A 26,574-nucleotide genomic window follows, 5' to 3' on the forward strand; every position below is an offset into this window, starting at 1 on the left:
ATATGTTGTCTCATGCATTTAGTCTTTATAAATAGCCAAACGAGAGAGGGAGAATCTACCAGAATTTGTTGATAGATCTTTGTAGTATGGTCTCCTCTGCTCAAATTACATATCTCAGGGTGGACAAGTTTGGTCTCTGACTAGATGGTTTTCTCTTGTGCCACACTCAGAGCTGTAAACAATCCCTGCGATAGGGGAGCTGCTGGCTGAAACTGCAGGATGATTTATGCTTCTCCAGCCTTGCTGTGGCTGGATAAAAATGAGCGGCACAAACTTCACGTTATGTTTCCAGAAATTATGCTTAAATAAAGATCTTGGGTTTTTTCTTTGCTTGTCTACGGGTGATTCAGCCTTGTTCTCTTTGCCCAATAGCCCATTTTCCAGCCATCCCGTGCACTGGCACCCAGGGTTATATTCAATCTCTATCCATCATTCTTTTCACCTTGCCTGAACACCTCACTGGAGCAGTAATCAATGATTGCCAAGTGTGTAAAGAGCCTTTGGTTCATCATAGCTAAAAAAATTAGTGCAAACTGAAGATTCTGTCCTAATTTCTTTTTTCCCTTTCTTGTCTCTTCTCCTCTCAATAGCATGTGCACTTATTGAATTCATAGTTCAGGAGGATAGTAGCTATGGATAAGCACCACATGTCATGGTTTTGCTCTCCAAGGGGGTTATTCATTGTATGCATATCAAATCCTTTATTTAGGAATCCTGCAAGTGCATTCTTCTTTTCAGACTCTGAGAAACAATCCCTTTATTGTAGACTCATCCCTTTTTTTAATCTTTTTCTGCCATCACTTATGAACATAAATTGAGTGTAGTGATAGGGGTTCTTTTCTAAGGAGCAAAAAAAAATGTTGAAATAAGACTGTATTCTGTCCTTACTGGATTACCAGGGCAACAGTTTAGTTCTGGGTACATGAAGACAGTATCAGGAAAATAATCTTCCCCAGAATTCTTGCATGATTTAAAAGCTGTAACAAATCTCCTGTTTGGTTTTCCTGCAGCAGCACTTGAGATTGGCACACAGAAAATAAACCAAAATACATCTTCAGGTTATTCTGCCATGCTTCTGAAATCCTCTTTTTCTTCAAATACTTAATCATCAATTTAAATGAAGTGTTCTTTCAGCCTGAACAGAATTTCATTCTTCTGAACATTCTTCCAAAGGTTATCCTGCTCCTGCTGAATTCATGGGACAATCACAGTGAATTAGAAAAGGTACCTCTTATTCCAGGTACCCTAATAACCAGTGTTGTGATATATACAATCTGAAAGGAAGACAGCAGGGTGGTGATTCTCTATGGTATCAGAGTTTTACAGCTGTCTTCTCAGTAGAAGAAGTGTTTGATAGACTCATGCTCTATATTCTGTTTTTTAGTAATTGATTCCAGCACATTTTCAAGTTCTGGCACATAAAAATATTGTGCTCTTTAGTAAAATCTTGTTGGTCTTAAAACAAAAAACGAACAAAAAAAGCAAATGTAATAAAATCTTCTTTGATTATTTAACTGCTGTAGGGAGGAAAAAAACCTTTAAATATATTAATATCCTTGAGCAACACCTAGACTTCTGAAATAGCTTCCTGAAATGCTGAGTTTCTAGCCTGGTAATTTTTCTTTGTTTTCTGAACGAAGGTAATTCATTTTTAGTAGTCATTGAACTGTATTGCAGACTCTATTACAAGTCTTCTTAGAACAGTGGAGGGGGTTAATGTTTTCAACTTCTTTTTTTCCTTTCAGAAAACAGATTTTATTCCTCAGGCTTCTGAACCATAGCAGGTTTTCCCTCTGTGTTACCTGACAATTGCAAAAAAGAAAAACCATACTGTGCTATGTCTTATGTGATGAAAGTACAACTGATGTCTCTCTCTCAAGTTCCCTTTCATTTCTTAGTGCCAGAATTTTACCAAATACCTAAATCTGAGAGTTTGTTCATTTACTGCAAAAGCACAAGTGTGAAGGCCCAGCTAATGTGATTTCTATCTTCTGGGGTAAATAGAAAATACCTCAGAAGCTTTGCAGTGCTGCTCTTTCACTAGTTTTCTATAACAGATTGCCATGATTGCAGCATTTAGAGCTTTTAGAATAATATGTCTAGCATCTCTTTCAATATTTCATGTTCTTTAGAAAAGGTGCAATACCAGTCCCATCCGGTTGAAGATCAACCTTGTCTACTCTGGAGAACAGACAGTTTTTCTTGCCTGTCAGTACTTCTCCAGTGGACAATATTTTTCTGATACTCCAACACTGCTTCTTAATGTTGTGTGCTTTACTGCTAGTAAGCATTACTAAAAATACTTGCTTGCTTTTGTCTGGCTACTGCAATGTATCTTGTGAGGGTTTTCAAAGTAACTTTTAGAGTTTTGCATGCCATAAATAAATATTTTTCACTTCAAGTTTGAGTGGGGATCTTTTATTTCTCTAACCAGTTTCATTCCAATTAGGTGTGTCTCATCTCTAATGCTTTTAAGTGTTTCTCTGTGATATAAATGCTATGGGCTTTACTTGGGAAGGGTTAATGGGAGCCTGGCATATGCAAGTTTGTTTCCTGTTGGTCATTCATAACCTGTCAAACATGAGAAAAGTGAAAAACCATGTAGCTAGAGGCTGACACTTTAACACTGGGAAATAACACTTGAAGGAAAGAAAAGTTGTCAATTCCCAGAATAGTACTAACTAAGAAAAGAATGATGAAAATATTTTTTTGGTTGTTTAAAACACGCCAGCATTATGTTCATGAAATAGAGTATGTTTGCATAGTCTGAATGCTTTACTAAAAGTTGGGTTTTACAATTCTGGTACCAGCAGTTAAGTAAAAGATCTCATAAAAGATTTTTGCAGAACTGCAAAAAAAAGCCACTTTTCCAACAAGTGAGGTTTAAAATGCCATCTTTGGTCATAAAACAGAATGGCCTCAGTATGCAACTATAAGCGAGAATCGGTCATTTGGCTTTTTTGTATTTTCTAACAAAATTTCTGTGCAGTGAAAAACTTTTTCATATTTTAAAAACTGAGATATATAATTTCTGTTATGAAAAGGTCTGGTTTAGAACATGTAAAAATTAGGAAGAGGCATTGGATTATAAATTTGTTTCCTCTTTGGTGCAATTTCACTAGTGATAATATACTAATGAATGTTGAACAGCAATATTAAAATAATGTTAATGGCTTAAATGAAGTGGACTTGAGGCCTTATGAATGCTTAACAGTTGTCTTGAGCTTACTTTGCTAAAATATATGAATAAATAGTTAAGAAACAATGTGTGCTACAGGTGGTTTGACTAAAAGTTTTAATTGTGTTTTCCAGCACTTCAGATTTTCTTTTTCTTGGTGGTTGAGTGGGGATTTTTTTTACGAAATAGCAATAGCCATGAATCAGAGACTTGCATGTTAAAATCCAAAATGACCAAACCTGAGACATATGCCAAAATAAGGAGTTTTACACTTAACAGATTCAGTGGAATTAAAATGTACATTGTGTTAAATACCTAAAAGGTGAGGTATGAGGTGCATTATGTTAAATACCTTTATTTAAGGACTGAGGCTTCCATAAAAACTGCCTCCTAACTTTAGGTTGAGAAGTGTATTATTTTTCCTTTGAAAACTGTTTTAACCAGACTGCACATGTTTTTCATCACAGATGCAAATGTGTGATGAAATATGACTTATCATATACCTTGACTACATGGGATAACTGCTACAAGAAGCATAGGTCCTCAGCACGTCTGCACCTTCAGTTTACATATGAAGTCTTCCACAATTCTCTTTCTGGTGTAGGAAGGTGAGAATTTGAAATAATTAGGACACTAGAAGAATGACCTTCTCCGATATTTCTTCCAGGAAAAAAAAATTAATCTTTTGCTATGGTCAGGGTGGGGAGAGACTAGAATTTGAGTAAGAGACAATAGCAGTGCAGGTAGTTATTAGCATCAAAGAAGAACAACTAGCATACAAATACTAGGTAGCAATATTAATATTTGAAGTTTCTTATTTCTTTAGAATGCTTGCCAGAGAAACAGTGAGGATATACATTTAAACAAAGTTCACCAACCTGTAACCACATTTTTTTTTTCCTGATTCAGACTGATCTGGCCATTTTGTGGATGGCAGTGATTCTCACTTCTGCTAAGATTTGCTTTTACTATGTACTTTTTTTTCTTCCAAAACAGAATTTTTCTGGTGCCTCTTCATCCTCTTATTTTATTATCAATCATTGACACCTCTTTCTTATAAACTTTTGCTGCTGCTCTTAGAGTTTATTCCTGCTTTGCTGCTGTGCTTAAATTTCTGTCTGCCGTTTCTTTCTTATTCCAAAGAGCTTGGATATCCCAGAATTGATGAGAAATACTTTTCAGCTTTCTGCTGTACAACTGACTTTGGTCTCCAGTTTAGTGAGAGATTCTCCTTGCCCTTGCTAGCCATTCATCATCTTCTCCTGAAGTGAGAGGGATTTGTATATGCAGTAGGGAAGTCCCATCTTTCTTCGCTGCAGCTTTTAGAGCCTCTAGAGACAAACTTCAAGAGGAGGGATTTCTTACAGAGAAACATGTGGCACTGGTGTGTACTTGTTACAAAAATATTCCCAAATCCCAAAACCTTCTTAATGTTTTAGTCAGTCTGGGAAATTTCTCTTACGATTTCCCTCCACTCATGTCAGCTGTCCAGGGTTGATTTGAAGATTTGACTGCTCCTTTCTTTGTCAAGTGTCCGTGAGCAAAGATATTTGAGAAGCAGGGAGGAGGGAGAAACACAGTGCTGATCAAGGATAGTAATCTGTCAACAGTATGAAGCAGTATCTTGTATGTTCTCTAGACTAATTCATTCTTTTGACTGTCTGGCCTTTTTCTTCCTGCTGTGTGATTGATGCCTTTTTATCAGACAGTTCAAGAGCTTACAGTAAAAGAACACATGGATGAAAGAATTTTGCACTCCAGGGTGCTGGTGATAGCAAAACTTGAGAATGAAACTGGGTCTTATCACCTGGCTTCAAATCTGTCTATGCTGAAGTGACTAATTTTTGCAGTGTGCCACAATGGAGGATAGAAGAATAAAAGCACTAAGTTATTTTATCTGTTGGAGGTAGACAGAATATAAAACGTTTTCAGTAAATTAAAAGGTGTGTTTCGTGGCACATCTTGTTAAAAAATTATGGTTTGCCTGGTTCACCTTCAAAGAATATTTAAACTGTACAAGCCCAAAGTATTGTGTTCTTTGAGAAGGTATTCTGGTTAATATTAAATTATCAACAAAGTTTCAGCTACAGAAATTAATGTGGTTCTTTTCTCAATAGATTGCACTGAAGCTGTTTGTTGATCTTTATGAATTCAATGCAGTAGTCTGTGTATCACATATTTTATGATAAAACCCAAAGAGCACCTCACTGAAGGGTGTTTCGTAGACAGGATCATGAAAAATTGACTTCAGTAAATGACAGTGCAGAGGCTGATTTGTCAAATGATGTACTGGCACTGTGTGTGAGAGGGACCCTTAGTCTTTTTAGATTTTACAAATACTGATTGGGTTATAAAGGTGTCTGTGAAAACAACAGAACTGTTCAGAGGGGGTTTTGTTTTTCTCCTGTGCTTCAGTTTTGTGTTGGGGTGGTTTTGGTTTGGTTGGAGGGTTTTTGGGGTGTTTTTTTGGTTTTGGGTGATTTTTTTGCTTGGTTGATTGGGGGTTTTTTGTTTGGTGTTTTTGTTTGTTTGGGGGTTTTTGGAGGGTAGGGGGAGATTGTTTTTTTCCTGAGTTAGTCCTGAATTGCTTCTGGTAATTCCTTTCTTAGGCCAATTCAGATGGCCTAAATTTGACTAGTTCAGAACTGCATATACAACAGAAAATATGCTGTGCCCTTTTTTAAAATAGGGGGATGGGTCTGCTCTATCTTGGACGTTTCTGCCTGCAGTGAATTTTTAGTGTACCTTTGTAGGTGAACGGAGATTGTAAAGTCCAGCTGATGTCAAGGGCCGCTACTAGAGATAAGCTTTTCCATTAGCATGGTTTCCTCGGGGAGATGTCTGTGCACTGCTGTCAGTGTCAAGTTATTACATTCACACAAACACACACCAACCACCCCCTCCTCCCCCAAAAAAGTCACAAAATGTCAAGCATGTCTCTGAAGAACAGTAAGTTTCCATGGAGCAGTACCTTTGTCACAATAAGTTATCATGCCAGGTATCAAAAGCTAAATTGATAGCCAGAAAAAGAAATACTGTTACGAAAAATTGAGCAGCCAGTGATTAAAAAAACAACTACATGCTTGGACTTCAATTAAATCTGTCATTAATTCTGTCAATATTGTTAGCATCTTTCACAGAAGAACGAGAGATGTTGATGAAATCTTTAAGGTAAGACATGTAATGCAACTGTCAGGGTAAATGAGAATTTGAATGTGGGACTTTTTTGTTGATAGCAATCATTTGAATTTTATGTTTTTCAGTCTAGGTGTTGTCCCTATAATTATGTAATTGTTTCATCATAAAAGATGTCTATTACACAGTAGACATTCTAAAAGAGTCTTTCCTTAATATGTAAGAAAGACCTTCCAGACAGCTCACTTTTCCTGAAGCCTTTCTATTTTTGCTCAAATCTCACTTGAATTACTCTTCCATTATGCAATTAAGAAACTACTGGCTCATTTGTACAGCTAGCTAACTGTGCCATGCTTTTTAATAAGTAGTGTTAATTCATTACTGACAAGTGCAATAAATATATTTTCTTGTAGCTTTTTAGGTTGAGTGTGTTTTATATTAGGATTTACTTTTTCATTGCAACAGTAAATGTTTTTAATTTGTGATAATTTTTAATAACTTTCTGCATCCTCACTCTTTTTTTTCAGTGGATCTCTCTAAAACTTCTGTTGTCCTCATATGGAAGACCTCTGAAAGACTATGAACTCTGGGCATTATGTCATGAGTGTTTACGTGCTCTACAGACTTGCATAGATTATCCAGGTATAGTCTTAAAAATAAATATTTTGCCTTGTTATTTATGTTCACTATGTTAATGTTTTCTTTATTCTGTTTGAAAGTATCTCGACTTTCATTTTGTGTACAGAAAAAAATAGACAATATTTCTGATTTCACTCTCTTAAATCATGACTTAGAAATTTTACTCAATTGCAGTTTTCTTCCATATATATAGAATACCTTCTTTCTCTTTATTCTGAATTTGATGGCTTTTGCAGCAGAAATTAGTCTTTACGACTTCAAGCAGTGAAAAAAATTTTGGGTTTAGGTGTTTGGGGGATGGAGAAACTGTACTGTAAATTTTAAGAAAAGTACTTGTGACTTGAAAGCAGGAGGAAATAAGTTTTGGGTGTATATATGTATCTATGTTTGTAAACCTAAAATCTCCTCTTTTGCCTGAATTTCTTTCTGACAAATGATTCCTGACATATTTTTGACAATACAGGGCTTTGTCATTTTAAAGCATCCAAGGTCTTGTTATGACGTTGCTCCTTCCACATCCCCCGTGCTTCATTTTACAGAAGAATCATCACAAGTAAACTTCCAAGAGAGGAATGGGGAACTGTCCTTTGACAAAATTGGAATATGTTGCATGTAACTCAGAAGAAGACCATTCTGAATTTCCATAGACATTCTGAATGTTGTATTACACCTGTAGCAGTTCTGATAAACAGAGCAGAGGTTCCCACCACCACCCCCCTGCCTTTATTTTCCTTGATTTAAAAAACCTCCATTTGAGAGTTTGAATAGGGATGAGTTTGAAGTGTGTAACTGAATATAAACAATTGGATAGTAAGGTACAGAAAACTTACTGCATCTCTTTGGATTTCAGCTTCAGTTACTTTATCTTTTATGACAGAAAACTGTTTGAAAGGAAATTAACCATAAATGAAGATTTCTGAGCACTTTGAGAAATGTTACTCATAAAACTAAGTATTTAATATACCTTGCAACAGAAGGATTATTTCAGCCTCATAACATGTTCCTAATGTTTGTGAAGATTTCAGATGACTGCACATAATGGCTCAGATTCTAATTTAATATGCATAGATAGCCTCTGTTACTGCACTTCCATCCACCCAGAATGCATGTCTTAAAAATACTAAAGAGTTGTCATCTGAACCTTATATAGCCTACAAAAGTGAACATAATGATACAAACCACCAAATGGAAGACACCTTACTTAAAATGCTATATTTGACAGATAAGCTGCCTTGAAGTTCAATATTGTTTTCAGATTTAGAATATTTCTGTGAGAGGGTTCTCTGCCTGTTCTGAGAGTAGTTGTGTATTGTGGGAAGACTTACAGTGGTGTTACTACTTCAGTGCCTACATACACACATGAAGTTCTCTCGACATTCCTTTGGAATAACTTATTAAAGGCAAAGCTGATATATATTTTGAATATATATTGTTAAAATATCCTTTGCCTTGACAATGTAGAAATAAGACTGTTAGCTGATGAGTCATAGTTAAATATATGAAAGGTGGAACAAGCTGGTTTATTTATTTATTCACTTAGCCTTTTCCTCCACTTTTACACTTTTCTTCCACTTTTCCTCCTTGATTACACTTTTTTCATTATCCTAAGCAGAAATTATCTGGCTAAGAATACATAACCCAAAGCTAGCCTTTTCGTATGTTTTTCTAATTCAATTCTGCTACAAAAGTTGTTTGTAACCTCCATTGAGACTTTACTTATTTCCTCTCCTCTTATCAGAGGATGTTGCTTACATGTTGCTCATGGATGCTTTAGGGAGCCCAAGTGAGAATTTGTACATTGCACTGAACATCCTGAAATCTGGTTTGTGTGAGCTTTGTGGCAGTTTCAGGCACAGAGGCATTAACTGCTGAGAAGCAAAGATGGTGAGCATGAAGCTGCCTCTGCAGAAATAACTAGCAAAGGTTCCCATTCAGGAAGGCTTTGCTTTTCAAGACACATGCTTCAGGTCCAGCTTAAATATTATTGAAGGTAGTAGACAAGCCTTTATTTATGTGTTTTGTACAAGTAACTAGAAAAGCAAAAGTAGTATTTCCTTTTTTTCTTACTTTATTTTTTTTCTCACTTTATTTTTTTTTCTCTGAGACCTCTTCAATTACTTATTTAATAATAAATTAATATTTGTTTTGCTCTAAGACCTATTTAATATTTTAAGTAATTAATCAATTTAATGCTTTAATCTCTTATTTAATGCAAGAATCTATTCTTCTAGTACTCTGTTTTTAATAAGAAGACAGTGTATTTGATGGTAGTCCACAAAGACAGGACTACACTGCTGGCCAGTTGGCTTAATACATTGAAATGTTAAATTACAGCGTGCTTTGAAGTTATTAAATAGAGAGACACTGTTATCACAAGTTTTTCCTCATCAAATTTATATAATGTGATCTTGTGACCCTAATATTAAGCTCCTGAAGACGTCGCATCATTTAAAATAGTTTTAGAATTCCATTATTTCTTTTTTATCTATGGAAAATTTCATGGCCTTGCACATACTGACCTGTGTAATGTTTCTTCAGTGAGAGAGTGTGTGTGATTATAACTGTTTGTGCAAAACAGTTCATATCCTGTCACACCTAGAGGAGTTTTGGATCTGGCCACGTATGACTCAGCTTTCTCCAGATAATGACCCTCTATTTTTGTGGGGTTAGAGGAGGAAAGAAAGAGAGACTTAAATGCTTAAGATAAATTGTCTATGTTTTTTTGATACCTTGTGAGAAGACTAGAGTACATCTACCTGTTCTATTTCTTTCTTTATGTTTTGTTTCTTTCTTTACCTTTTCAGTGCTGGGTAAAAGAAAATAAACTTCCAGGTTTTGTCTTTGTTCTGCAGGAGTTGCTTTGGGTAATTACACATCTACTGTCTCTTTATTGGTCGGTGTCTGTTCTAGCATAAGTGTTATTTAAAGCATCATTTATTGTAGGGTAATTGCTGAGACTGCAAATTCTTTTTAAAATTATTTATTTTTATTAGTTTCAAATAGTTACAGGAACAGATACTTATTATGCCTTTCTCTTTTGTGATTTCTTTTGCAGTGGTCTTATGTTTGGACTCTGTGCTGATTGACTACCATGGAAATATCCTGTTTTCTGCTCCAAAAGGTGAAGGTAAACTAATACATTTCATGCTTGACTTTTATTTCTTTGGAGGGGGAGTGGAGAAGAAGGCAAACATCTTACCTTTTGTTTCTGATTTCTTTTCTTATTTAGAATCTTGTGATGTATTTTATTTAGCTCCTGAAATTGAAGAAGAGGATGTAGATACTGAGAAGGTAATGTGGTAGGTTACTTAGGTTGCTTTTTATTTTATCAAAAGACAGTTTTATCCGTCTGCTACTCGAGGAAGAAACTAAACTCTTCTAAGATTGTGTTAATATTTCTCATTTCTCCCAGTATTTCTTGGTTATCTGTGGGGATTTTTTAACATATTGATCTCCCATGAATTAGTTGCTTTTATAATTTTACCTTTCAGAGTTCTTGGAATAAGTGCCAAAAATCTGTTATTCAATAGTTTTCCATAAGACTTAATTATTTTCAGCTTGTTAGCTGTAAGACAGACTTTGAAGTCATGTTTTCACATTCTGAAGGTCAGACTAAGATCAGTATTTTAGACAGTCTAGGCTAAAGCCCAGACATTAATTATGTTTAGAAGATTGGATAAAAATTTTGTTATCAGTATGTTTTTACTATGGGAACATTATGAATTATGTCTCTTACCAATACAGTTTGCCTAGAGCTTCTTGCTATAGATAAAAGCCATAAGGTGCTCTTAAACTGAAGATAATAAAAATGTCAAATAGCAGGTGAATGTGTCTCCACTGCAACTGCATCTGAATTGCAAACAGTGATCTTAAAAGTTAGGGAAACAGAATTATGTAACAAGAAAAGAGATTAGCTACTATGCACCTTGTGTCCCATGAGTTCTTTGAAATTAGACATAATAATCATGATTCAGAAAAAAAAGTTTTCATAAAAAATCTACTAAAGACATTAAAATTTCTGTAACTAGAAAATGTTTGTGTATCTTCCTTAAAATTTCTTTTTCTTAAAGTGCTTTGATCCAACGAGCAGGTTTTTCAAAGGCTTTAGAAGCTTAAACTAACCCTGAAATACAATACACCGGTTTCACCAGACAGTAGAAATTAATAATCCTAAAGTCTTTGTGCTTTGTTCATTTTCTTTAGAATATCTGAACTAATCTGTTTCCTTATTTTTCTACAACATTATATATAGAATAAGCTGACCCGTTTTCTTGCCTTTTTCCTGATGATGGTATAACTTTCGGGTTATGAACATTTAGTTCAAATTATGGTAGGGGAATGAAGACTCTGTAGTGCCAGTCATGATAACAGTAAAAAAAACTTTCTTTGAAGAATATGGTGGACTGGATGGCAAGACTTTCCTAAATTAATAAATTTTGGGTAATCTTGCAATCCTGAGCCTAAGGGGAAGAATTTTTTTTGTTTTAAAGGAGTTGCTTTCTCCTACTTCAAATGTTTTTGTAGCTATTAGTAGCTTTTGTTCAATAGTTCAAATAGTTCACAGATTATTTCCTTTATAGTGAACTACTCTGTTATGTTTTGTTGATTGCTGTTCACTTTGGTTGAAAGAGTACTAGGACACATTGTTTTGTGGGACCACATTATTTAATGCTGTGCTTAGGTTTCTGTCCACTGAACCTTTTTAATATCTTTCGGAGGCAACATGAAATATTGTGCTTTAAATTTGTTAAAGCTGCATTTATAGTACATGTTAACATATGTAAACTAAGGATTAAGTGGACTAAATCTGACTCTGTCTTAAAACTGTAATTCTTCGAATGAAACAAGAAAGCTTGTGAAGAACAAGTACTTTTCAAGGTCCCTAACTGAGGCAACTTCAGTTGGTCTAGCTGCAGGTAGCACAATAATTGCTAAAATAAATATGCAGTACCTCATTCTTCTGACAGGTGCAATCTTCTCTGTAAAATATGAGTTGTACTGGCTAGCTTGTAATTACTGTGTGCCACTTACTGGCTGAATTATCATGACCTTTCTTAAGTAAATTGTGACTGGCCTGGTTTTATGGTAGAACTCTGAGGCTTGCAGCAACCTTTATACATGAGAAAGGAATTCTTCAAAGTGGTTGTAAAATACTTTTTTCCTGAATGATTTCCCTAGACAAAGACTAAGACAAATAAAGTCTGTTATTCCAACAGTAGAAAATTATTGGCCCTGCATCAAGTAGTTTTCAAAATGGGCTGGGATTTTCATCAGCACCTTGAAAAGCCATGAATGTAATCTGTACTTTAAAAACTTTAGTAATTTTTTTTTTTTTTGGCAGGGAATGGGGAGAAATTTTTGGATAATTTGCTGGAATTGTTTTTGAAGTGGAGGCTTTTTTTTTTGTCTGCTTATATCTTTCCTGTCTCTTACATTATACCAATAGGTCTGCATTTATGGTGTTGCTGCAGTTCTATGGATGGCTGCAAAATACAGTGTTCCACCGAGTCATAAACTAGTATTGCCAAGAAAATTAAAAAAACTACTTCTGGATATGGCAAGAAAAAACCCTGATGAAAGACCTTCTCTAGCTGCTGCAATTAAGGTTGCTAGATTTAAGCAATTTTATGTGAAGTCTAGTTGTGTCTAAAGTCTCATTTTAGTGATTTGAAAATCAAAATAATGATTTAGTATTTTTAGTAGACTGGTATCTAATTAAATCATAACCATTTGGGGTTTTATTTTTAAAGTTACCTCCTTAGGGACACAGAGGGGTGTGTTTTTAATTTATATTGAAATTGTCAGTAAGGTACTCTGAGTAGGTTCATAAGACTTCCTAAACTTAGATTACTTCTAATTGACTATTAATCTTGACTTTGTCCTTGTCCAAGAATACCTCACTTGATTGAAAACTTATTTACTGACTGAAGATTACATTTTGTCTTTTTTTTTAGACATGTAATCATTATTTACTTGAACAAGGTATAGACAGCAAAAATATTTTGGTCTTATTGAGTAAATCTGTCTTTGAGGTAAGAGTGCCACCTTTCTTTAATTCTGTATATTTTTTCAATTAATTCTGTAAATATTTTCCAGTAAGATTTTGTGCCCTGCAAGTGTCGTTAGATTTGGTTTTGTTGTTGTTGGGGGTTTGTTGGGTTTGGGGATTTTTTTATTTATTTGCAAGTAGTCTATGGTATTGCCTTTTCCTAGGTCTTGCTATCAGAATGATCACTCCACAGATCGTGATGCTCTGACACCACAGTCTGTATGGGTGAAGAACAGTGACTTAATTTCATAATCTGTCTTTTTATTTAGCACCCCTCTTATCAGAAGACAGTAATATGTAATTGTTGTGTTCTGTTTATGTTTCAAATGTGTGTGTGTAATGCATGCAGCATTCAGTCAATCCATGGAACTGACTTTGTTCAAAACTTTGATTGCCTTAAAGTTCTGATTTGAAACAGAGTGTTATCAAGATTTCTAAATAGTTCTACCGGTCCTTAGAATTCTGTATGCAATTTGTTTTAAAATTCCACCTTGGCATGACCAGGTTGTTGCTTTGCAACATTCTAGATCTATATGGGGCTTGGGGTTTTTTTGAAGTAATGTGCTGAGCAGAATTTAAACAAAGAAAATGCTAATAAATTCAATTTGGGCTTCAATTTCTGTTAGGCTGTTAAGGAAGAAGTCTTGTCCCAAGATCATGTTGCTTTTGAATTTAAAAATGAAAAACATGAAATAGAAATGGACTCTTCAGAGTCAAGTCTAGGTAAGCAGTCAGGCTCTGACATGTTTACTTTGTTTTAGTATTCTCTAGATCAGTACTCCACGTAAGATTTTTCTCAATCTAATATACAATTGTTTTTCTATCTAAATTGATTGTTATTCCTTGCATTTATAGTTTTCATATTGTTCTTTTTTCTAACTTTGTTTTTGTTTTTAGGATTTGTGCCTTTTAACAGTGAAAGCAAACTTGTAGCAGTTAAAGGACCAGTACCGTGCCAGATTTCACTAAATTGTGAGAAAACTAGATTACCTGTTGCATTCACCTCTCCTGCAACTCACTTTAAGCCTATTATTCTGCAACAAGATGCAGACATAACAAAGTTAGTATATCCTAAAGAAGAATAAGTTAAAATTTAGACTTCATTATTAAATCTACTGGAATTGTCCTTAAAAAAATTCCTTTGTTCTTTTTCAGAGAGGTTCACGCACCAGTTTCTGAGCAATTCAAGAAAGAGAAAAGAAAAGAAAACCACATGGACCACAACAGCTCAGGATATGTAGAAGACTCTCAACGCTGTGGTATTGAGTACACAGATGTTGTTGAAACTGCACCCGAAACACCTAAGTGTGATTTACAAGTTTCAGGCCACTCATTCCAGTTATCCTCAGAAGAGCAAAAATCAGTCAATACGTTTACTTCTTCAGTTGCATTACCATCACCGTCGGATTCCTCACATATTCTACAAGGAAAAAGCATTTTATCTGAAGATCCTTCCAGCTCCTTAGCTTGTCCTACGTCTCCTAATTTTCTTCATATAAATAACATCATTCTCAAACAGGACTCAGAGAAAAGAGTGTTGACATTTGTACCAGTACATTTAGCCGTATCAGAGCAAATACAAAATAAGCCTCTTCGTTCAAGAATTGCTTATGATTGTTATCATAGTTTGCCAGTGTTACTTTCAAGTACTATTGCAAGTTATAAAATGAGCATGCCAACAGAAGATGCCTCCCTTGGTAATGTGCAAAGGCATGAGACTACTAACACACAGAACAAGTTTGATAGAAGAAGCCCAGTTATTCAAACCAACTGCCAAGAAACTGAGTGTGCTACCAGTGTAGACAGTATTTTCACTGAACAAGAACACACACCATGTACCTCAGTGAATAAAGACAATTCTTATTTCTTTGATGAAGTCCTACCCCATCAGAACACAACAAGTGATGCCTTACTTCAGAAAGTGATTCATCTTATACAAGAGGAGTTTGCATTTGATGGCTATCTAGAGAATGGAGTTGAAGTTTTTGATATGAGTATGTGCATTTTCTTCTGTATATTATTATAATTGATTTGTGAGAATATTGTTATTAATGTCTTTTTTCTCCCTCTTTTGTTTGTTTCTGTTCTTATTTTAAACAAGGTAACTTCATTTTAAACTTAAAGGAAATTAAGTTTGGTGTGTTCTCTGATAGAATTTGTGAGAAGTTTTGTGACCTATACTGGGATGAAAAATTACTGGAGAATCTCTATCAGGTAGTAAATGGAGAAAGATCTTCACACTTATGGTAGGTGTTTTTCAACTTTTTTGTTGTTGCAGTTGAATTTAATACTTTCATCCCTACTTTCTAGAAGCAGGAAAGGATACGCTGCTTCTCTTCAGGTATCCTTACTTGTTTACTCTTAATTTCACAGTTTATTAGGTATTTCATGCCTTTCTCCATGGCAAATAGTGCTTAATGGTTCAGTCAAAAATATTTTCTACTACACTTGTCTATAACTCCATCTTAGGATAGCTTAATAACGGAAACCTAATTCTGATCAATACTGGTTACAACTATTGATGGAGAGCTTCGTAGTCTTGTTAAAAGGAGGCTGTTTAATTAGAAGTTAAATGTATTCTTCTTACTGTTCAGTTTGCTTAGTCTGATATTAGTTGTTTATACATCCTTGTTTTCTATTCACATCCAAGAAAAAGGAAATTAATTTAGCTTTTCTAGAAATGTTTTGTTTAACTGGTGTAATTTTACTCAGTGTTCCTCCTGGCAGTCTTTTGTTAATAGCCTGTTAAGTGAGAAAACACCAGCTTAAGGAATTTCTCATTTTGCCTATTTTATCTACAGTGACATACTATCTACCTGAAAAATAATAAAAAACATTCTTGTTTCATTGCAGCCTCCAAATGTAGAACACTTCTATAAAAGCTTCTTGCTGAAGACTGTTGTAATCACATTATGTCAAAGTTAATTTGGGGGTTTTTGGAACTACAGATTTCAAGTTTTGAGACAGAAGCTTGGTGATATGGTTTAGAAAAATTTCAATGTTGAAATATGTATAATCCTTACAGCAAGTTTCAGAGAGAATAGATCATGACCTCTGAATACCAGACCTTGGCATGCTGGCCTATTTTCCATTTGGGTTGGGATTTTTAAGGAGATACTGAAAATTGGTTGGAGGTTAGGTCATTAGTTCCCCAGAGTTGACTGTTATGGTAGGAGAAACTTGAGCTATTGCAGCTGAGTTGCTGAAATGTATGAAGAGGTAATCGTCTGTATGAACTTTTGTAACAAAGTAAAGATTTTGAAAGTGAGAGTGAAAAGGTCATCAGTTATTACCCAGTGAAAAATACAGGTCTGGCTTTTAGATCACATGCAAGACTTGTCTTAAAATATCCGAGACACTGCTTACTTAACATTACTTTGACAAAGACTATAGCAGTTTTTAATTGTTAGCTTCCTTGACTTAAAATTATGATTATTCTTACTAGAGATGACTTAGATTCAGACTGTTATCCAGAGGTTGAATATTGAGTGAAAAGCCCACTACAGTAATTTGCAGTCTAAAGTTATGCCTGGAGTTATGCGTTCTGTCTGTGTGTGCTCTGATACGTCTGTTGGAATTTTGTCAAATGCTGTTAGAGAAAATCTCTGTATCTTACTCAGTGGGCTTTAATATCCATTTAAATTTTTTCTTGTAAGATAAAAACCAAAGCTGAACATGCAAACTTTAGGAAGTAGATAAATGCTATGAAGGCCTTCACGTACATGGCAGAGTCACTTGTAAAATCTCATTGTACTGTGATGTAAATATAAAAGTATTTGAAACATTAATTTTTCTTAATCTTCTTGTTTTTCAGCATAACTGAGGCAAGTGATGCAAAATGTGGCAATATATTCCAAGATCGGAACAAATCTGAAAGCTTTTTGGCAAGCAGTGACCAGACAGAGGGTGAGAAAGGACTTCATGTTTCTAGATCTTTATGGGTGCTAGGAATCTATCATTGACACAAGCTCTGAGAGATTGACATTTTGGGTGTGTCTTCAGGAAAACACTTGCCTTAACACTTATAGAGAGTATCACTGAATCTGAACATTATCCATGTCTTCAGGACATAAATGTCTTTTATATGAAGCTTACATATGACCCAATGTCATTGAGTGGGGTGTCATTTAGTTACTTCTGTTTACATGTATGTGTCTATTGAAAAATCCCAAAATGATGACTGCTGTATGTGATTTTCCTGTGTTCTAGCAGATGTTCTAGTGGCATGCTTTAAAGTAGGGAGAAGAAGAGGGGGATAGTCATATTAGGTCAGCTCCACACAGCATAGCAAGCTTAGCTTTAGGGAGAGCTTTAGAAAATGCTTATGACTCATTAGAGGTTACTGAAGAAGTTGACTGAAGCATGGCTGTGCAGTAGATCTGGTCCTTCAGTGTTCACTTATCAGGATTAAAACAAAACTAGAGAGTAAAACAAAAACAATAAAAATAAAATACACTAAAATAAAAAAAAGCATTGTCAATATTATTTACAAATTCTGGTGAAGGGAATTGTATAGAAGTCTAGAAACTGAATTCCTTTTATATTTAAATGGGCATTTTTAATTATTCATCAAAAGGGTTTTGAGAACAGGTAAGGAAGTGTTTATGTATCTCCTAGGAGTTCCTTCATTTCCCTATTCTGTACATTGAAGTGCCTTTTAAAGATAGATACCAATACCAACAGTGGGTCAAATGATTTGTTCCTCAAGGTAGTTTTGCCTTTTGATCACAAACTTGTTTACAGGACACCATATCAGGGCAGTCATTGAGGTTGTATTAGAGGATTGTTTATTTATACTTCTTCAGTGTGGGTTTTACATTTCTCCTGACACACTTCGTGAATTGAAAGTTTATAAAATATCCATCTTTCATTAACTGAACTCAAAACTGAGCTGGGATTGGTGAATCCCAATACTATAACAAAACCCTTACTCTTTCTAGGCTTGGTGTATTGATGGACAGCTTGTATTTGGTTGCTGTTGAACCAATGTGAGGGGGTTTTTTTGAGAAAGTTCATCCAAGTTGCAGCATTTAAATTTGGTTACTTCTCTGTTTTGAGAAAAGATAAACTATGTGTTCTTTATGGAAGGGCTTATATACTTACATTGTTAATTTTTATAGTGAAACATAAATTTGTGATTTTGCGTTTGGCTGCCATTGTTCTATATTACAATTTTCTATTTTGGCTCAGAATGATTACAAATGTAGAGCCAAACTTTACCATGGAGTATGTGATTTCTTTGCACCAGTAATTTAGGTTCATTTGACTCCAAGATGAGATATCTAAGCCCTGGAGGGTGCTGAAGTGAAAAGAGAGACTTTTGGCAGGTATAAAAGCTCCTGTCAGCACTATACTGACTTTTGACTGTCACCTCAGTCCCTGAAGGTTGGTAGTAACTGTTAGAACCGCAAAGAAGTCCCGTCATAGCTCAAGGGATTAAGTCCTGTAGGAGTAGAAAGTTTAACATCTATGTCCCCGTTGGCTGTATCAAATGTTCTTGCCCTCTGTGTATGGAATAAAAGCTTCAAGACTTATGGATGGAAAAAAACCTCAAGACCTAAGCATTTTACAAATGTGTGCATAGGTCTGACATATTTTACCTCTGTTTTACAGCTTCTCTGCTGTGCTTTGTTTAAATGCTTGTTGCATGGAAAATATTTTGTAATTTTCAAAAATACATTGTTTAACTATTCCTTAGTAGTTCTGAAATGCCTTTAGCCTTTGTCATTTTACAATGTGTAGTCGAGAAAAAGAAAGTATAGAGCCAAGATAAGCATCAGACAACACTGTTAGAGTGCACAGATAGTCATAAGTGTCTTGTATGGGTAGTGTTTAAGTTCAACAAAGCATGAACCACAGCACATGACCATTATTTCTTTTTCCCCCATACACCTTCTTTAGGAAAAGGGGAAGCAAATCTTGATGTGAAGCCTGAGCCTCTGATAAATATATCATTAGTTGAAATGGATTTCGATGAGTCACCTTCAGGCAATATCAAAAAAGAATTGAGACTGCAGAGTACTATCCCTATAGAGAAAGAGGGACAACGTCTACAAAGCAACAGCTGTTGTATTGGTCCAGACTTTGCAGAAGAAAATACGAGGCCAGAGGAAGAGGCTACGATAAAGATAGCTGGAAACAGCTACCTGGCATCTCCCAATCTACCTGACTTTAATAGCTGTAGTCCTGGTTGGAGCAGTGCCTTTTATGGAGCTGAATGTTTTGATTCAGAAGTTCACAGTTACTTGAAAAACCTTGGAAAGCAGAAATCAAGTGAGTCACAAAATATAGATGCTAAAAAAGTGGTGAGTATATTGATTTTAAATCATTAAGATACCTCTTTACTTGCTGGTTAAAAGTATGATAATATTTGTTGTCACAACACCCTTTCTTCTTTTAAATACTGACTCTTAACTGGTTTAAAATCCTCAAGATTTGTCACATCTTAGCAATAAACCACAGTAGGTGTAGTATTCCAAAATAAAGAGCACTGACACAAAAGTGTAATCACCAACCTACAACCCATCTTCTGTTCTTAAAGTTGACTGGGAAAGAACCATCTGCTATATGCACCAACCCCATGGTGGTGATGTTATAGAAAAGACCTAGGAATGACTATGACTGGAGCACATTGCAGGCCCACGATAGGTCCTCACTGTCATGGGCTCTGAGCCCTTTTCCTTTGTCACAGCTTCTCACCCTTTGCCAACAGAATGATGGTTATTTGCTCCCATCTTCACTTGGAGATGACTAAACATCATAATCATGATAATTAGTGCAGCCTTTAAAGTAGCTGGGGGAGCATGGGTAGGGCAGTGAGTCGGTTTAGATTACCAAGGTCTTTCATTTCCTTAAAGATCATATTGATCACATTTACTTAATTTTTACATTTTGGCATCTACCTGTAACAAGCTTCAGTTTGTAAAATGTTATTTGAAGTTCAGAGCAACAGTTTGTCTTCACTCTGTCTTTCCTTGTTTAAATCCTCTGTTAACAAGTTTTATTTCGGAAACCAGTTCCTTGATTAACAGAAGTCCAGTTTTCATTGTCTGTCTAGGATTAGATCAGCTACTTTTTTGCTCCAAGTCTCTGGCAGATTTTTAAAAGGTTGGCTATAAAGCTGAGATAATTCTTCTGCTTTAGAAGAATTTTTACTGATTGGAATTTGCAATTTTTCCAAGTTAGCAAAGTCATTCTGTCATTACTTTGTTTCCTAGACTAAGGAACGTTCTATAGAAATGTGTCCTGACAAATTAAGTGCACTTCAGAGGGAACAGAACAATTGGGTGTATAGCTTCATCAAAAGTTTTTATATTCTAGACCAACCTGAATTGGAAAATGTTGTGGAATAGAAAGGAAATTCGCTTCTGACTTCATTACTACTTACCTCAAGTTTTTTAGGGTACAAACCACTTTTGTCTATCAGTTTCCACATGGCCACTCTTTCTGATTCCCTTTGTTTTCATAGTCTCTTAATCAGTTTGGTTTTGCTTTAATTGACAAAGTAAAACCATACCTTGAAGTAAAAGCAAGTAGCTTCCAATTAGAATGTGGATAATAGCTTTTCTGCGCTTTCCCTATTCTCTGTGTGACTCCTGTGCAGCAGTAGATCTTCTAAAAATCCACCGGGCTTTTGTGACTCTTGATGCTAATGAACTACGTTGTTAAACCTTTTGAGCTTTTCTGAAAAACAGCGACAGGTTTTTCTTAAACTCAAATTAATTTCTAGCAAGTCCATCCCATTAAAGCTAACCTATTTACCAGTCTGTTGTTTGATATGTTAGCCCTGAGCTGTGTGTTTTCTGATCACTCTGCTTGTGGGAGTTGTCTGCTGCATTCTGTGAACTTTCTCCATTTAAAATGCTGTTTCATGTAACTGGGTCACTGGTAGTCAGCTTAGGACCCAAGTGAAAAGCCACTACTTTTATAAAGCACAACATACATTATGTTTATTGTTTCATAATAAATCAGAAACTGAACCCAAAATGGGTGGCCCATTTTCATCGGTTAGTAAAATAATGAAACCTTTGATATGCCAACAGTTATAAATGTTTACATTAAATTGGATATATTGTGAGAAGCCCAATATACTTTCATTTCTAACCATTGCTTAAGTTATATAATTCTATAGAAATTTAATTTTTTTCAATTACGTGAAATGTGGCCTAGTGGTTAGCGTGCAGGACTTTCACTGCTGCGACCACGGGTTCAAATCCCGGTCTCCTGGCCTGATGGAGGTCGTTAGCCCTGTGTGGCCATCCATCTATGAGAAGGACACTCTAAACAAACCTACGTCCTGAGGACCTCACTACCATTGTCCAAGCTTGCTTGGCCCCGGCAGATGAACCTTAGGATTAAAGGGTGGGCTCAGTTCAGCGCAGGCTGTGTCTCACCTAAAAAATCCATTGCGCAGGCTGGAAAGGTAAAAGACCTTTCCCCAAATCTTCGTTCGCGAAGATGGGCCATTATATATATATATAGTTATACTTGTTTGGAAACCATGGATTTCAGTCAGATATTCAGTTCTTGCTGCAAATATAGGTCGACTGTTTAGCAGCATTTCTGGGGCCCACACTAAATTCACAACCCATAACTTTTAATTCTGGATGACTTCTGATTGTAAGTTTTATAAATGCTCTTGAAAACAACCAGATAAGTGCAATTATAACTCAAGGCATATTTATGTAAATGGATTCAGACGAACTTCCATGCAGTCTCATCATACACAAACCAGCTCCAGTTGTAATACTGTGACATAACTAATACTTTTCTGGGGACAGGTAGTGCCTGCTAGAACTTGGCTGTAAGCACAGCTGTGAAAGGTAATTTTTCATGGTTAATACCATATTCTTGTCTGTTTGGATGTTCTTTTTTTTCATACAAAATAATTCTCTTCTAAAACTTGTGTTTCTTACTAAAACTGCCTTGCATTTACCATCCTGGTCTTTTTAAATAGGAACTAGAACAATTGCTAATGATGGAAACAAAAAATTACAGAAAGACTATAAAGTTTTACCAGAAACTATTGCAAAAAGAAAGAAGAACCAAAGGTAAGATTATAGCAACTTGCCAGTAATAAAATGGGTATTTAGTACTTTTAAGGACTTGTTCTGTAAATCAGAATCATTGATGTTCTTATGCCGTGTGTTTTAAATCTAAAGGTCCTGAAACTAAATCTATGTTGCCCAAATTGAGAGGACAGCTACAGGAAATGAAATCAAAAGTGCAGTTTCTTGAACTGGTAAAGAAATATGTTCAGGCAAGTCAGACTTTTATTTTGCTTGTACTTCCTTTGTCATATCGTTACTGCATCAGTATAGTTGGCAGCTCAAATCACTATATGAAATGTGAAATGTTTTGTGTAACAGTGCCAAATTAAGTAGGATCTAAAAGAATTATTAAAATAAAGGTAAGTGCTACTAGTATTGTTTAAAAAGGAAAAAATAAATTGTGTGAAATGCAATTTGACTTTAAGTTGATTGCATTCCGTGTGGATTTTCCTCTTTATTTTCTTACATTTTATTTTATCATGGCCTTGTTTCTTTGAGCAGATGATGTATGCAGAGCAGTGGGGTGTGGAATCCTGTGTGCTGCCTACAGTCATTCACAACGGGAAAACTGACACCATGGACATGGCACCTGTGGATGAATCATCATTGCTTCTTTACTATAACACAGAGAAACACCAATGTAATAATCAAAATGGAGTGAGAGTTCTGCAAGCTGGTACACCACTTGGTTTAATGGCTTATTTATATTCTAGGTATAGTATATTTTGCACCTGAATTGGGGGTGGGTTGAAGCATAGTTGTTAAATCAGGAAAAACTTGTCTCTGTGATAAATCCTACTAACTCAACATTGAATAAATTCTCCTCTCATATCAAGTTTCTGTTATTTCTTTGAATGCTTATTTACAGGAATATTTACAAGAAAATGGCAAAAGATTGGCTGAGTTTGATTAAAACCCTAAGTATTGATAATAAACAAAAAAACTAATAACTTCAGACTTTATCCTTTACTTATTTGAGGGTTTGCTCTGATAGTTGCCATGGAACCAAGGCTTTATGTTACTGCCAGCAGTACAATTCTTCAGATCATATAATTTGGTAATTATTATTAATGGGGTCTGGATGTGAAAATGTTTAGGTTCTGTTCCACAGGTGATTGTACCAATAATCAGTCCTTGGCACTGATCAAGACACTGATCAAGGCTTATCTCAGGGCTTAAATGGGGACAAAGCTGTCTTTCAACCAGGCAGTGTTGTTTTAAGGTACCTGAGCGGTAATGGTATGACGGATGGAAATTGCCAGAGGCTCCATCAAACTTGCGCTGCTGTAGAGGGACCAAATTCCTCCCAGCTACTTATCCCAGCTCATCCTGACTCTGAGATCCAGTTACTTACCCTGAGTGCAGTTTTTCCTGGTATATTTCCATATATTTTGCACAAAGTGAAGAAAATGTTTTGGAATCAGAGCTTTCACTTTCGTCAAACCCATCTTTCATGATGAGCTGTAAGCCAGCAGAGAAACGGGACAATTAACTTGTGTTAAGACCCTGAGAGTGTGTGTATTTAAAAAAAATACCCTCATTTTTAATGTGTGTATAATAAATATATTCTGTTGTTAAAGTAACTAGTCCTCTAATTAGAGCTACAGGGAATATTTTCTTGCTTAATGTATCTACTTTTAATGATGTTATTATAATAAAAAACGTTAAAGCAACATCAAGTGAGATGATAGAAAAAAAGAAAATTAAATATGTTCTTTTATAATATTTAGATTGTAACTGTTGTTAATAGTAGAAATGTCAAAGTGGTTATTCACAAAATTGAAAGTAGAGAAACTCTTTATAAAACAAATTATGCTTTCAGTGTTGGCAATCACAGTCTTTGATGTGTAAAAATTAATAATGAAAGATCAAGGTTTTATGAAGAACTTGAGAATTTAAAATGCCTATTGATATTTTGAGTATTTTTTGCTGTTGCTGTACTCTAATGCAAAAAGACAATATGTTCTGGCTTGTCTGAGGTTTTTCTTGTGCTTTACAGAAATGCATTTTTAGAAGGTTATGTACAGCAGTTTCTCTACACATTTCGCTACTTCTGCACACAAGAAGAGTTTTTGCAGTTTCTTCTTGATAGAATCAGCAGCACTTTATCCAGGTACAGTAAATGAAAAATACTATCAAAGCACAGTTGAGTTTCCCCCAATAACAAATAGCTGTTTCTCAAAAGTCCTACTTAATTAAAATGAATTTTTATGTTTGTTTTTTTAAGACTCTTGACAAGTGAGAGTGAAATTAGAGCAAGAGCTGCATTTGACAATGTGCTTACTTCTATTATCTTCTGAATTCCGAGTCTTACTTTTATCAGTTACTCAGTAATGGGTAGTAAGTAGAACCACAGCTTTGTTTCTCTAGAGCCAGGGATTCTAGAAACATGAAATGTAGGAATTTAAGATAGTACAGTCAATACCAAATAATACTTGTGGGTTTTTTCAACACTTATTTTTAAATTGGAATTGGATATCAATTTTGGTGTACTGAGTGCTTTTTTCTTCTCACCAGTGCAAGCCTGGATCCTTCCACATCACTTACCAAAATATGTAACCGCAGTTTCTACATCCTGCAGGCTTGGATTGAAGACTGCTATAGTGTAGACTTTGCAACAAATACTGGTCTTCTGTGTACCCTAAAAGAATTTATTTCTTCCAAGGTAAGTCAGAATTTCAGTAGTTGCTTTAGGAAAAAAAAAATTAAAATCAGTTTTGGTATGTGTGAGGTTTTGATTACAACAAACTGTCCTAAGTATAATTAAAGTAAATAAAAGAAAAATAATGCTATCTTTGACAGTCATGTTCAGTGTGTCTTCAGTATTGTGGCTTGCTTATAATTTATGGGAAATTGAGTTCTGTATTCTGTTAACTTATTTGGCATTTCCAGGTTGCTTCATTAAATGGCTATGGTGAGAGATTGTTGTCATTGCTTGAGGATGCTTCTGCCAGGAAAAGTGGCAGTGCTGATCAGTGCTCCAGCATGGACAAATGTGAAGAGGAAGGTGAGGAGGGCAGGAAAACATTACATTCCCTATGTAAAAAGCTCTCAGAAGACGTTTCCAGAAAGGTATGTCTTTTCTTCAGACTGTAGTGTATGGAGCACATTTCCATATATTATGTTTTGACAAAAACAGAAGTATCCAACTTAGAGTCCAGACCACACATTCGCTAAAAATTATGTACGTGTGTTTTAAATTTTCTTTTGAAGATATCTAAGGCCCAAACAGTTTTGTAACTGTGAAAATAATCTTAAGTCTTAATCACTGTCAGCTATTTCAGCAATAATAAATCAGATAATCAAGATTTTGAGAGTTGAACTCTTCATTCTTGACACTAGCATGTGACATGGTTAGTAGGAAACCTTTACCCCCTTGTCAAACATTAATGTTTTTTATTAGGCATAGGTCTTTGTAAGATTATAAATGCAGGAAAACATCAGGAGCTGAGAGATTTCCTGCTAGAACTTCAAAGCTTGTAGCAAGAACTTGTCTGAACTTCTGTCTGTATTTACTATTTTATGCAGTGTGCTAGAGTCCTAGAAGCCAGAATATACTGTAGGCTTTTCCTGAAAACAGATCTCTTTACAGACTGACCAAAATAACATGTGGAAGTCAAATGTATCAACAATGTGCCAGTTGAATTTAGAATCAGCCTCCTGATAAAAGTGCAGAATTCCATTGGATATACTGTGGATTCAGCCAAAAAAGGGCAAGCAGCAAGAGAAACATAGACATTTCTTATTGTCACTGCATCATAATGATACTGGAAGACAGAAGAAGGGAAAAGAATGGAAAATCAAGTATTTCTTGCAAAGGAATGTTTGATTCTAAGCAAAATGGATACAAGAAATAATGAAAAGTAAAATATATAGAACTTTAGAATATAAAACATTTTATGACAGCAAGCTTGAATACGCAGTGGTTTGTTTTAAATACTGATTGTTGATTGAGATCTGGCAACCTCCTGCTCAGACTCATCAACTGTGCATATTATATTAGCTTAAAATAGCACTGTTGAGTAAACCACTTAGTGTCTGGTCTAACCTTGAAGATTAGCTGAAGAATTCTGCATCCGCAAAAGTGTTTCGCTTAACAAAACATTCCTGAAAGTTACATCAAGGGGAGACCTAGTGTTGGTTTTAGAGAAGTTGCATCCTTGCATTTCTTTTTTTTTTCTACAGAACTTTTACTGGAAACTATCCAAAGGTGTGGGACCAATTGCACAATATCAGAGAGAGCGACTGCACACTAGTTCACCAGTTTCGCCAAAGCCGTGCAATTTAACAGAAGCTAAAGCGGATGCAGTGGAACCATATCTCTTAACAGAGTACAGTGCACAACAGCTTTGTTGGCAGCTGACATTACTGCAGCAGGTACAGAGGTCTAGGTTTATTTGGAAATAATACCTGTCTTCTTACTTTGCACTCAGCTTGCTTTCTCTGTTATTTCCCAACTGTGTTTCAGGCTTATTTCATACTATTTTATAAGACTTTGAATTAAAATAATCCATTTTCCCCAT

General features: G+C 35.3%; 1 protein-coding gene across 6 annotated transcripts in view; it reads left to right on the forward strand.

Annotated features, from left to right (window-relative positions):
* The window catches only part of KNDC1 (kinase non-catalytic C-lobe domain containing 1), a 60,213-nt gene that overhangs the window by 27,549 nt on the left and 6,090 nt on the right, over positions 1-26,574 (forward strand). The window contains exons 7-24 of one of the 6 annotated variants that reach the window (XM_027672190.1): positions 6,841-6,955; positions 10,008-10,079; positions 10,182-10,243; positions 12,399-12,557; positions 12,907-12,984; positions 13,628-13,724; positions 13,899-14,061; positions 14,157-14,995; positions 15,103-15,247; positions 16,816-16,907; positions 18,903-19,306; positions 21,958-22,051; positions 22,163-22,260; positions 22,553-22,764; positions 24,051-24,164; positions 24,569-24,716; positions 24,944-25,123; positions 26,237-26,428. In XM_027672190.1, the coding sequence (XP_027527991.1) occupies positions 6,841-6,955; positions 10,008-10,079; positions 10,182-10,243; positions 12,399-12,557; positions 12,907-12,984; positions 13,628-13,724; positions 13,899-14,061; positions 14,157-14,995; positions 15,103-15,247; positions 16,816-16,907; positions 18,903-19,306; positions 21,958-22,051; positions 22,163-22,260; positions 22,553-22,764; positions 24,051-24,164; positions 24,569-24,716; positions 24,944-25,123; positions 26,237-26,428 (3,264 nt within the window). Of the gene's footprint in view, positions 1-6,840; positions 6,956-8,726; positions 8,840-10,007; positions 10,080-10,181; positions 10,252-12,398; positions 12,558-12,906; positions 12,985-13,627; positions 13,725-13,898; positions 14,062-14,156; positions 14,996-15,102; positions 15,248-16,815; positions 16,908-18,902; positions 19,307-21,957; positions 22,052-22,162; positions 22,261-22,552; positions 22,765-24,050; positions 24,165-24,568; positions 24,717-24,943; positions 25,124-26,236; positions 26,429-26,574 lie in introns of those variants that run through there. The other 5 variants (XM_027672191.1, XM_027672193.1, XR_003532361.1 and 2 more) reach the window with 5 other exon arrangements.

Source organism: Neopelma chrysocephalum, unplaced genomic scaffold (genome assembly GCF_003984885.1).
Source record: "Neopelma chrysocephalum unplaced genomic scaffold, ASM398488v2 Primary Assembly neopelma1_97390, whole genome shotgun sequence".
Taxonomy (NCBI): domain Eukaryota; kingdom Metazoa; phylum Chordata; class Aves; order Passeriformes; family Pipridae; genus Neopelma; species Neopelma chrysocephalum.